Below are 13,149 nucleotides of genomic sequence, written 5' to 3'. Positions count from 1 at the left end.
GCACTTATCATCATCTGACATATTACATATCACACATATGTATTACATATATTTCTACTCTCTCTCTAAAAATGAGGCTAAGATTTGTCTGTCCATTGCTTATCCTCAAGGCCTAGAATAGTGCCTAGTATACAACATGGGCTCCATAAATGCTTCCTGACTGAATAAGTGTGAGATGTCAATGACTGACAGAAAATAAATTCTACTTAAAGTTCTCTGTAGGATATAGTTGTACTTTCAATGATGGAAAGAAACTCTCAGAGTGAAATTTAGTTAAGTCTAGAGGGAACGATTTCCCAGACACATGAAGAGCGCTTACTTTACAACAGCTTGAACAACAGCCAGGCAAAGAAGGTTCTTATCTAATGAAAAGCCAACATTTCCTCAGAAGCACTTGGCCTAGTACAGTGCTACAGACACAAAATGCTCAACAAAAATGAGTGATAATTCTAGTTCTGTAAACTAAAACGTATGTATGTGTAGATTAAATTTAGTAGTCAATTTCTGATAGTCACAGAAAATTTGCAACACTACAGTGGTAAAGGCCTGAGCAGAACAATCCGGTGTGTCTTCCAAAATCTCCAAATTCAAACTGACATGATTCCTATAGCTAAAGGAAGACATCATATATTTTGCTGGCTTTAACACACTCTCTAAGTACTGAATTATGGGTATAGCTCAGCTCATGCCGCTTGCTATATATCTAATAGAATGAAAAGTGTGTCACTATAGTGAAAGACACCCAAAAACCTTTATTTGTCAAATGGTCAGGAAGTGCTAATAGGAGATGTGAGACCCTGATAAGAGAGATTTTAGCAAAACATATCTGTACTTCGTTTCATTTTCAAATTAGAAATGAAAAATGCACATCTCTTAGGAAAAGCTATTTTTGCATGGTTTACTCTACTACCTAAAATGTTTCTAGATCCAGTGAGAAAATACTGTGGGATAGTAATATCTATCCCATAAGCCATTGTTCCTCCTTAACCTAACAGACCCTTATTCTAATAGACACTAGAATATATTAAACCAATCAAGACTCCCAGATACTATTTAGAAAACTGGACTGACCTCTGAGCCTCCCGGTCATCCTTAGGGTTATAATTAGACAGGCAGTCCAGGATGAATATCTGACCCCATTCAGTGCACTCATTTAGGGCTGTCAGCAGCTTATTAATGTTCTGTGGATTCAGATCAAGTAAGTTGCTGTTCGGGTGAGATTCACTGATTTCAGATAACGCTGCTACAGCATTAGCCACCACCTAGGAAAAGAAGCAAATATGAACTTGATTTATCAAGAATACAACTACAGACAAATACTTAATCTTCTCTAGATCACTTCATAGTTCTCAACTCATAACCGTTCCTGAATATTTTAGTCAGCTAAAAACAGATAAGCTGTTTTCAAAACATATATTAAACCACTAATGATGGTATATATAGCTTCCTACTGGGCAGACAACCCAGAATTAAAACAATTCATATATTAGCAGAAAGTCACACATAATTTACTATTAAAACATTAACTATTTTAATAGTACTCAGAGCTGTTAATAGAATCAAGACATATAAACAACTAAAATAGCAATGAAGTTTAAATATGAAACATGTACATTAGGCAATGAGGAGAAATATCTAGGCCACATAATCTTACAGGCGTGTGGGTGTGCATTATGGAGGAGGGGGAGGTGACACCATCAATCAAATCATGAATCCTGGAATAAGAAAATGAGCTTGAGACCCTTTTTCCCTATTATATACTGTTGGGAGACCACATAATCTCTGAAATTCAGTTTCTTCATCTGAAAACTGGAAATAATTTAATTTACCTCACAAATTAGCTTTAATTTGAAGGTAAAATCAGATGACATATGTATAAATTCTTTCTACAAAGCCTTATGCAAAATGAAGGTGGTGATATTGTCATAATTCACCAGGACTAACTTGCAGTTTTTCACATTAACATCTCTGAAATTGGGATGTATTTTATAACCAGAGGCACGTCAGTTTAACAGAAAGTATTTTTTCTTTCTAGGTAATACAGAAAATAATGATGCATCTTATAATAAATGGAATCTTAGAGTCGATGAAATATGTATTTGGATGCATCCTTCTTTAAGACAGTATGACAAATAAAAAATTGCTACTGAATATAAGAAAGTAAACTTGTATCCTTACACATCTGGGAATCAATTACTTTATGAACATTCATTGTTTATAGATTTGTTATGTTAGAAATAATTTATAATGTTGATAAAAGTATTCACTTTTTTTTCTTGCAAAAATACCCCCAAATAACCAAAAACATAAATAAAAGAAAACCTATACTATGGCCCTGTACAAGTGAATTTAAAACCACACTTTGAAGTGAAGCTCCCAGGTGTTACTAAAGATTACAAGGTAAGGCTGCCTATAAATATTCTCTAAGTATAAATGAGATGTGATGGGAGAGAGCAGCTTTAGTAATTAATGTTTAAAAGATTCTCAAATATGTCAACACATTGTTCGTTCTTACTAAAGTCCCTTGCTAAAAGTTTGAGAAAATAAGAGTGTACGATTATCCTTTTGTTAGCAAGGAAAGAAACAATGCCACAATTTAGCTGTCATTTTTAATATCCACATCCTCTGCATAGTCTGCAGATTATTGCAGCATATGATTTTACCTGGAAGATACATGTCTAGAGAATATGATTTTTTAATCAAATAATACACTTATGACAATATTATTATGTTAAGGATAATGCCACAAATGAAATCATCTTCAGCTATAATTTTGTGGTCAGAACAAAAATTCCAAGATGAAAAATCAAAGGCTCAGTTGGTTAATTATGATTTACGGATATAACATTTTACTGTTATTAAAACAAGTCAGGAAGAATTGTCTAGTCCACCTACCGCATTACAGCATATATGAGGCTCTTTATGACTTAATTTTTGTTTGCTAATTCTACCATCAAACATGAGATTTATTTAAAAATAAAAGCCATTATTTAGTGAAATAATAATTTCATCCATCATTTCAGTGCTTTACATGCAGGGAAAATATATTTTACTTCCCATGAACAATACACTTGATAGACCTGCTTATAGTATAAAGGATCAAAATGTCATACAAAAAGACCGAATGCCTGTTTTCATCTACTGCTACCAACACATGCCAAATCTTGGTTACCAGTTGTCCAAAATAAATACCCTATACAACTTACCATTTCTGCCAGTCAAATCCTACTGTTACAACGAAAAAGGTAAATAAGGTCTGTTGATAAGAAATGTGGAAGAAAAGGTAAGAATAAGAGGAATTAGAAACATTGGGGAGGAAAGAGAATAGAACGATGCTGAACAAAATGAACAATTAGAATTCCTTTATCGTAAGCAGTTATTATCGTAAGCAGTTACAAATCGAACCAAGTGTATAATGCAACTAAAGAAGTATATGTTCTGAAAAAAAAAAGTATATGTTCCGGCGGTAAAATAGGCAATTTCCATGGATTATCACGTTAAAACAAGAAAGGAAATAGGGAAAAGTCAGTCTAATTAAAAGATCAAGAGATCGAATTATACAATTATGTCTAGAAAACTTTGCTGAGACAAGATACTGCCAGTCAGTGAGACAACGATTGACCAAAGGGAGCAAATTCCCCAATAAAATTCTACTATTCCTCTAAAATTCTTTTAAGTTCCTTCTATTCTACCTATCCACTTTCATCTCCTAACCGTCACATCCAGATTGTTGCTTTCAGAAACAAAGTGAGATGGGCCCACAAGGAACTGCTCAGAGTTCTCCTAGTTCTCCTAGTCAGTAAGGCTTGTTTCTTTAATGGAAACTTAAAATAAGTTAGACACATTTAATTTAAAGTACACAAAGAAAAAGACTGACTTCAAAATAGCAACTAGGTGGGGCTGGGTATACAGGATGATTCACTTCTCAGTGTTTGTCCTCTTGTCCTCTTAAATTTTGTACAACTACATAATATATCGATTGTCTATTTAAAAAAATAAACCTTAAAACTTAAGATCTATCTCCTTTTTGCAGAAAGACTTCTCCAAACAATAATATCACAAAGGAACAAATCTGATCCTTGAAGTAAATGCTTTGATTTACTAGTATATTAAAACAAAGGTTATCTCTTTCACTTGCACCATCACTTCAAATTGGAACTAACACATGTAACATTTGTCCCCTCTAGAAAATTGACATTTCTTTTAGGGAAAACTACTATAAAGAGAATAATGGCCTTTTAACTATAATCTCAGAAAAATTAGAGTTCCCAAGAAAGAAAGGGATTTCTAAAGCAAGTTTTACTTTAAAAATGAATTTATAAATAGGGTTAGAAAAATTCAGTGACTTGATTAAGTCAACATAGCCAGAAAGAGATAGTGCTTGAATATTAACTCTAGGTCTTATCTGATTCCAGTGTCTGAATACTAATCATTCTACATCCAGCATTTATAATGTTCCAAGAGCTGTGAACTTCAACTGGGGGAAAGGAAAAGAAAAATCTGAATTGGGGGAGGATAATATAATCAAAACATTATTTCCAGGCAAAGGTGACATGCAGACTTACACAAGGAGAGAAAAATTTATTCCTCTACTTTATGTATTTCAGAGATAATCATATCCCAGCAGCACTTAAAAAGGCAAGATTTACTATCCAGCTATAAAATCTGATTAATAAGCTACTCCTATCTTATACACAGAAATTCTGAGAACATAAATTTGACCTCTTTTTCTAAAAAGCAAGCTGGAGTGGTGGGTATGATTAGAATAAAAATGACCCTGTGAAAAAGAACTCTAAAAGGAAACCTAGATACACATTGGGAGAATATCAGAAAGATCCTTTGTGAGATATCTCCTGCACATTCCCATCCCTCTGAATAATTTTCATTTTGCACTCTAATTTCACTCATTTTCACAGCCTTGGAATCTAAGAAAGGTATCACTTTCCAGTATAGTGACTTCCTCTTATTAACTAAATTACTACTTCGAGGACTTTCATTTCCAGCAATGACCTTCAAGGGTTTCACACACACTGAACAGATGAATGCTTCTGCTTTCCTGTTCAATTTACAATCCTTTTGGCTGGTGCCCCTGAAGACTTAAATAGAGTGAAAGTGGTAGGTAGACTAGAACTATTATGATGAAATATATATATATATGGTTTACATAATCTTATCCTCCTTAAATCAGCAACAGTTTGGAATCTCACTTTCTCCTTAGGGAGTTGTCTCAAGAGACATGTTAAAGGAAAGGGCAAGATATTATTTGTTCTAAGCATGTTTCCATCATTATTATCTCTTTACGGATACAGTGACTACATGATATGAGTTAATTTTTTCCCTTTAAAAAAAGCAGAACTTAGAGTTCCTGCTTTAATACAAGATGTTGTCCAGAATGCCAACCGGTAATATGACTATACTACATTCTATAATGTTCTGTTTTTTTCACCCGTCTTCTTCCCCAGAATGAAGAAGTTGAGTCGACATATCTCATTATGGCATGAAAGTCTGAATACATGGTTAACATGGTTAATCTGTAAGATTTACAAATAAGTGTCAATAAAAGTCATTACTTAAGTGGCTTAAGGTGTGGTCTGACAAAACACAAATATTCTCGAAGCCAAATAAATATCAATGAATAGACAAAAAGCATTTCTAATAATCAGTAACCAGGCCCATAAACTCTAAAATTACAGTAAAGCATGCCATTTATTATCTCCCTTTTGGGGGTAAAATAATCCCCTGCCAAATTAAAGCCTGGAGATCATCCTAAAGAGGACATTAAGAAATGAACCATCCATGATCTTTAGGTACACAACTAAATCACTATATACAACAGATCCAGTTTTTAGGAAGTTGCTGATGAAAACTGCTTTAAAGGTATATTCTTGAACAATTACCTTTTAAAAGTAATTCTTTTCATTCAGTTATGTAGTAATACTGTAAACAGACTTAGCTTCATTTGTGGGTAAGCTACCCTCAGAATTGCCCTAAAAAATACATCTGGCTTTATTAATCCTTCTAAAATCATAAATATCCAGCACCACAATCACTATATAATACAGAACATAAATGTTTGTTACTATTAAGGATTTAATTCTATACCAGGTTCAGTATTAAGTGCTTTGCAAGCCCTCTATAATGTTCACAACAATCCTATGATAGAAGCACTATTTATAATCTCCATTTGGTAGATGGGGATACTGAGAAGATTGGGGCAACCACGTAGTAAGAAATGGCAGGACCAGGATACAAACCTAAGTCGGGTTCCAGTGCCCAAGTTTCAACCGCTATACTATAGTATGGGTGGGGAGGTTGGGGGAAAGAGGGAGGGTGGAATTTCCAGTTACTAAGTACTTTTCTGTTTATGAGATACTTTCATAAGGAGTGAGTCAACTCTATATAAAAGAAAGTAATTAAATGCAATTTGGTATCCTGGACAGAATCCTGGAATAGCAAAAGAACATGTGTGTTGAAACAGGTGAAATCCAAATAAAGTCTGTACTTCAGTTAATAATAAGGTACTAATGCTAATTTTTTAGTTTTGACAAATGAACCATGGTTATGTAAGATGTCAACATTAAATGAAACTGAGTGAAGGGCATATGGGAACTTTCTGTACTATCTTTGCAACTTTTTTGTAAATCTAAAATTACTCCCCTCCAAAATGAGCTTAAAAAAAAAAAAACCTAAGTTAGTAATAATTGATAGAACAAAAATCAACTTAAAAAAGAGAATACATAGAAAAAGATTTCCACAAAGTTTATTACAAAGGAAAACAAAAATTGTTTGCTTCCTCCACAGAGACAAAAAAAAAGCACTCAGATCAACCAGTGGGAAACTCAGGAGGCGAGTGTATTATGAGTATTACCAAGTGCCTACCCATAATGACATACACATGCCTAAAATTCTACCAGCTCTAGAACTCCTTTATTTGGCATGAAGAGCATTATGCATTTCTAATTTCACTTATGAATAGTATTTTAATTTTATAACTCTCCTACTCATTAATGTATATTTATGGATAGCAGAAGTCATATAATTACAGTACTAAAGTGAGGTCATTAAGCTTTTCTGCATGTTCTAGGTCTATCTTTAATAAACAATTTCACATAGCCCACGAGGACATCAAATAATTTGATAAAAATCCTTCTCGAGTTTTCTAGAGAGACTTGAGTTTTTAAATATTTATCATCTCAGACCGACAACTACAATAAAAGTCCTAAATAAAAATAACGATAACTGAAAAGTACATGTTAGATCTGTTCCTCAAGAATAGTTGCAGTTTATGAAGCATTTATTGTGTATCAGGCATTATAAATTATTAAATAATTATTCTTGATGTTTAACATAATCCAGTAAAACAGCCATTATTACCTCTACTCTACAGATGAGGAAGATGAAGGTTGTGTCATGTAACTTGCTCAAGGCCACATTTCTGGTAAACAGCCGGGACTCCAAACAGCAGCCACTCTGGCCCTAAAGGCGCTACGCTATCTCTATAATCTAAATGTTCACAACCTTAGCACTACTGACATTTTGGGACAAAAAATTCTTTGTTGTAAGGGGCTGTCCGTGCACTGCAGGGCATCCAAAGTATCCCTGAACTCTACCACCTAGATGCTAGTAGCAACCCTCCCATCAGTTGTGACAACCAAAAGTGTTTTCAGACAATGCCAAATGTTCCCCAGGAAGCAAAATCGCCCCCAGTTGAGAACTACTGCCATAATCCCATGCTGTTTCTATGTGCTGGCTAGCACACAGTTAAAATACGCACTTTTTCTTAGAAGAAAAATGGCTATCCTGGGCACAGCACATGTGGTGGGGCTGTCAAAAGAGTCTCTAGGCTAGCGGATTCTCACATAAATGTTAACTGAAGTTGGAATACCTCAAAATGCCTGAGAGAAAAGAAAAACCATAGTAAAGAGAGAAAATCCTCATACATGGGCAGAAAACCAGAGAATAGTCACTAGCACTCAAAAGTACATTTTCCTTGCAAATATAAACTTGGTGAGAGAAAAAAATTTTAATTCTGATATTTGTGAGGAAATTATGGAAGCTATTTTCCTATACTCAAAAATGTTTTCTCATTCTGACTACAGGTTATCTTTCAAAATTACGGCCTAATAAAATCTGCATCTGAAAATCAGTTTAGCTCTAATTCCCCCAGAAAAGACTCTATTGTATGAGTTTATACAGATAATCACAGAAATCAGAACTTTTAAATTAACATTATAGCAATGCTACCTTTTGTCTAATGTCTACTCCATAATTATAGTAACAGCAGCCATCATCTCATGAGCGCCTATAAGCCAGACACTTTAACAAGTGTTTTTTATGTAACAGCTCAAATAATACTCCCAGCATCTAAGATGGTATCGTCCCTCATTGTACAGAGGAGGAAATTCAGGTAAGTTAAGTTAGGACTTAACAGTGAGAATATTTTGCTTCAAAGTCTAGCTTTTCTCTCAAATAGTAGCTCACTGAAAATCAGCTTTAACTAAAGTACAAATAGTAAAAAAAAAAAGGGCAGGAAAATGAAGTGTGAGTGATCACCCCAAGAAAACAGGGAATGAAAATAAAATTCTATTGCTTGTAGCAAGGCACATTACTAGCTGCAAACAGCCTGGTCAACATAACCCCAAGAGTAGTCAGATGTTGGTCAACATTCTACTCAGATTTCAAAGTCATCTCTGCAGATGTTCTACTGCACTGATATCTAGGAATCTAGGAGGCCCTTTTGAAGTGAGCTACAGGATACTACGGCAGAACCCCCGGAAGCATGCATTTCTTTTGCTACAGATTCTAATATTTGCTGGTGCAGTGCTGCCCCCATGTGGAGCAACTTCTGAAAAAGTGGAACAAAATTACCTCAAGAGCAGTGAAACAGGACTCACACCTATCATCAGAGTAAAAGGATTAAGGTTTCCATATTAGAACAGTTCTCAGATAATCAAAGGTTTTTATATGTTCCAAAGTTTAACCACAATAAAAAAATTAAACAGTTCTAATTTTATTGTATACATATATCCGCGCAAGTAGTAACTGGTAATGCATATGGGGACTCAGAACTAGGTTAGAATCCTGGCTACAATACCACTCGCTGTTTGACTTTGGGATAATTTTTTAGCCTCTCTGAGTGTATATTTCTTGACCTCTAACATGGAATAACCTCTACTTCACTGGGAAGATACGAGAAGTAAAATATTGTAAGTAAAAGCATCTATCACTGTGTCTGGCACAGAATGCACTTAAATTTAAATGTCCCCTTACCTAATGACACAGGGTCATCATAAGCCTTAGGAACTTCTCAAATGTTTCCGCTATTAAATCTTACATTCCACCACTAGACTTTGGAGGTTACTTAACATTCGTGCATTCATCCATTTCCTATCAGCAACATCTGATCCAATGATCTAATGACGGTTGAAATACTTTTCAGTAAAAAGTAGGACATACAGTTAAGATCGAAGTATGAATTCAGATCAAAAGTAGGCATGTGTGTATGTGTGTTGGATACCTCTTAATTCAAGCTTTTCAGTTCTTCACCAAAACACAAGAATTAAGAGCTCACAAAATTATTTGAATATGAGTCGATGAAGTGAGGCCAGTGCAAGAGTAAGGGAAGCAAGGTACTCCAGGCACAAAATTTAAGGAAGCATCACACTCTTGGCACCCAAGCGTGAATGCCTCCTTAAATTCTGCACTCTGAGTGCTTTGCTAGCAATAAATCAAACATAATCATAGGAAGTTCTGCTACTGAGAAGTCTAACAAGAATCAGAAAGATTTTCTATTTAGGGCAGTAGGTCCAACAATTTAATATCTAATGCTGACACATGCTCTAGGAAAATCTGCAATAAAAATACAAAAAAACAAAAGACATTCCCCAATTTAGCAAGTAACCTTAAATTTCTTCTAAAAGTTCTCTAAGATACTTGTGAAAATATCCCCAAATCACCTCCTCACCTGTTGTAGTAATAACAGATTAGGAATTATTAAAAACATCAAATTCAAATTAATTCAAATAAAGACCCATTCATGTGTTGCCTGTTTAAATTACTTATATATAGGTACAGTTTGGAGAACGAAAACAGGAAAATCAAGACTAGTATGTATTACTAATTATTGACTCTGGTCATGGTAAATGAGTTCATTTACTTTGCCACTCTAAATATGAATGTGTTTGAAAATTCTCATAATAAAAAGTATAAATAAATAAAAGGCATACTTATATCACTTGAGTACTATGGACTGGGCAAAACCAGCCCTCCTTGCATAATGCCAAACTTCGAATATATCAGAAAAATTAGGTTTGCCCCAGAATTGCTCCATCCTCTCAACTGACCTGGATAAAGATCTCTAAGTGCTACTTGGGTACCCCCACCCAAAAAAAGAAACAAAAAAATGCTTTTGCTAAGCTATCAGTTATTTCCTATCCCTGACCATCTAATTTTATAGGTTCTGACTTAAAGAATTTACATTAGTATAGAGATGCCTTTTTTTACCCAAACTGGAATTACCTATGAGTCAGAATTCATTTTCACTTCACTCAACTCTACATTCTTAGCCCCTTTGGATATTTAACAAATTTCCATAGGGTACATGATATCCTGCTCATCTAGATTCCCAAAACTTGGGAACATAAAGCCCAAACACTTTCCATCTTCTCACCTGTCCTCAGGTAGAAAGAAAATTTCAAGTACAGTTGCTCAGAATAACAGAGTGAATCAAAAGCCATGCCAAAACCATAGCTTGATACCAGGTAAACATTCTATAAAATAGATACCACTCCCTTATATAAATTTATTTCTTTATGAAAATTATTAAAAAGTGCCACATGGTACTAGCTTGAGGGAAAAAAGGCAGGGCTGAATTGTCAAATATTGTTGGGTGATACCCAGTTGAAGTCATGGTTTAACCACATACACACCCATACCCACTTCTATGCCTTGGAGGTGGTTGAAAGATTCCTGATGGTAGTTAATACCACAATAATTTTAAAAAGTGTGGTTTGCTTCTTCCTTTGATCTTGATTTTAAACTTAAGGATAATGAATAGAAGCCAAGGCTACCCAAAGAATAAGATGGACCAAATGAAATGTCAAAGTAGAGGTATGAGCAAGTAAATTTCAAGTGAGAGACAATGTCTATTTCGAGACAAATTCCAATTCTCTATTTCAAAAAAATTTTTTTAAAAATTCAGAGGTTATCCACTGATAAACTGTTAATGTTAGACTCCTCCAAGTAAACAATGCATTAAGCAAAAACAGAAAAAGAAAGTAGCTATATATTTCTCCATCTTCTTGTAGTGATACTTAAGAGTTCAATTCAGTTACTAATAGAGTCAATGTATCACTTGGGACTTGGCTTCCCTTTCATTATATAGGCAAAGTTTAAAATGTCAGTAAGAGAAATAAAAGGTCCCAAAACTAGAAAGTGTTATGTTCTAGTTGCCAAACATTTATAACATGATCAAGTTGGCTAAAAAAGAATCTTGTCCTGGAATTCCCCTACAGAAGAATGTATTATGATAATTAGGCAATAAATATTGCCTAATTAATTCAGTTTCTCTTCCCATACTACCAGAAAATACCACAAACGTCTATCTGAAAAAATAATTAAAAAAAAAAAATGATGTAAATTTAAGGTAAAACTTCTTTAAGAAAATGATGAAATAATAGGTTTGTTTCTGAGCCAATACAAAGGTAAGTATGATACAAAGGTTTGCTTTAAGACCCTTGTATTTCACCTCAAAAACACCCAGGGTAGAAGAAAGACAATCTGTGGGACACAAAGAAGTTATGCTTTCCACAGCAAACCTATGGTTCAATGGCCCAAAGGTAAGATTTGTTTTAAAGCTGCCTTTTAAAGGGATGAATTTTAAATACTGTTCTCTTTAGAAAAGCAGAAGCTTATTACCATTGGATTTGAATCTGCTATGAGATCCCGCAGAGAATCCAGAAATCCCTGATCTTCCACCATTTGGGCATTGATATCATGGAGTTTTGCCACGCAAACTGCTGCTGTTTTTCGAACATAGGGATCTTCATCCTTCAGGCACTTGCGGAGAGGCTCACAGAGATATTCTGTGATCTTGTCCACGCGGATGCACCCCATGGTTCTGACTGCCAAGGCCCGAATCAGAGGATTGGGATCTTCACAGTCCTACAAAAAACAACCATTGACAACTATAGGTGTACACAGTGACTAAAAGTAAACAGTCTAGTTTGCATAAGCCATGAAAGAATATTTCATTAATGCAAACTTCCAGTTAGACTCTACATCAGAACCCAAATCTCCCATGCTATTCCTTTTCTAAGTACAAATCTTAGTTGCCTATTTAAGAGTTTAGATTAAGAATTCATTTAATTGTTTTATATATATGATGAAGAAATGCCCAGTATGCTTTCCAGGTCTGAGCAAAAGCCTAGTGAGCTGGTGTTACCAATCCCATGGCCATTAGTGGATGTGCCCTAAAAACAAACAAAAAAAAGGCCTTTGGGCTTATATTCTGGTACAGGGAAAAAAAAATATATGAGGAATTAGAAAGATGTGTCCCACTCCACAGTTAGTTTGTCAATAGCAAGCTAGGAGAAAAAAGGGCTTGGCCTATAGCCAAAAGGCAAAGTAGAGCATAGAGGCTGGCTTGGGCCTGACATCTCTGAGATTCTGATTAACATACATTCTCCTTTACTAGCAAGTGCTCTTCCAAATACAGTACAAAGAGAACACTTAGTAAGAAGGTATCCTCCTTAAATTGCCCTACTTTAAAAAATTTCTTTAACATTATAAATCTATATGTGAGCTAACTTCCAAAAAATGTAAACTAAACTCTTTCCAATGACATAGTCTATCCAGACAGAATGAAATATTCTCCCTGATTCTGTACAATGTAGTTAAACACAGGAAAAGAACAAAAATTCCCTAAGAAGAAAGCATACTGGTTATTTTTCAAAAACAGTTTAATAGAAGCTAATTTTAGAAATGCTATCTCTTTCTTTAAAAATGTAGACTAAATTCCAGACGGAAAAAAATAAGTAAAAAAATAATAGGAACAACCTCATATGTTCATCAAATCTAATGAAAAAAATTTGACTGAATAGTCATTAAGGAATATTTTTGCATTAGCTCACTTTATTTTTCAATTATACG

At 34.5% G+C, this 13,149-nt stretch overlaps 1 protein-coding gene across 3 annotated transcripts in view; it reads right to left on the bottom strand.

Moving 5' to 3' along the window:
- The window catches only part of AP2B1 (adaptor related protein complex 2 subunit beta 1), a 99,940-nt gene that overhangs the window by 69,933 nt on the left and 16,858 nt on the right, over positions 1 to 13,149 (bottom strand). For all 3 annotated transcript variants that reach the window (XM_016124174.2, XM_016124313.2, XM_016124232.2), the window contains exons 5-6: positions 11,917 to 12,162; positions 1,072 to 1,262 (exon numbers count right to left, since the gene is read on the bottom strand). In XM_016124174.2, coding sequence (XP_015979660.1) covers positions 1,072 to 1,262; positions 11,917 to 12,162 — 437 coding nt within the window. The remainder of the gene's footprint in view (positions 1 to 1,071; positions 1,263 to 11,916; positions 12,163 to 13,149) is intronic.

This window comes from Rousettus aegyptiacus, unplaced genomic scaffold (genome assembly GCF_014176215.1).
Source record: "Rousettus aegyptiacus isolate mRouAeg1 unplaced genomic scaffold, mRouAeg1.p scaffold_m13_p_6, whole genome shotgun sequence".
Taxonomy (NCBI): domain Eukaryota; kingdom Metazoa; phylum Chordata; class Mammalia; order Chiroptera; family Pteropodidae; genus Rousettus; species Rousettus aegyptiacus.
Note: the sequence above shows the minus strand (reverse complement) of the source record. Positions and strands in the feature narration are given on the sequence as shown.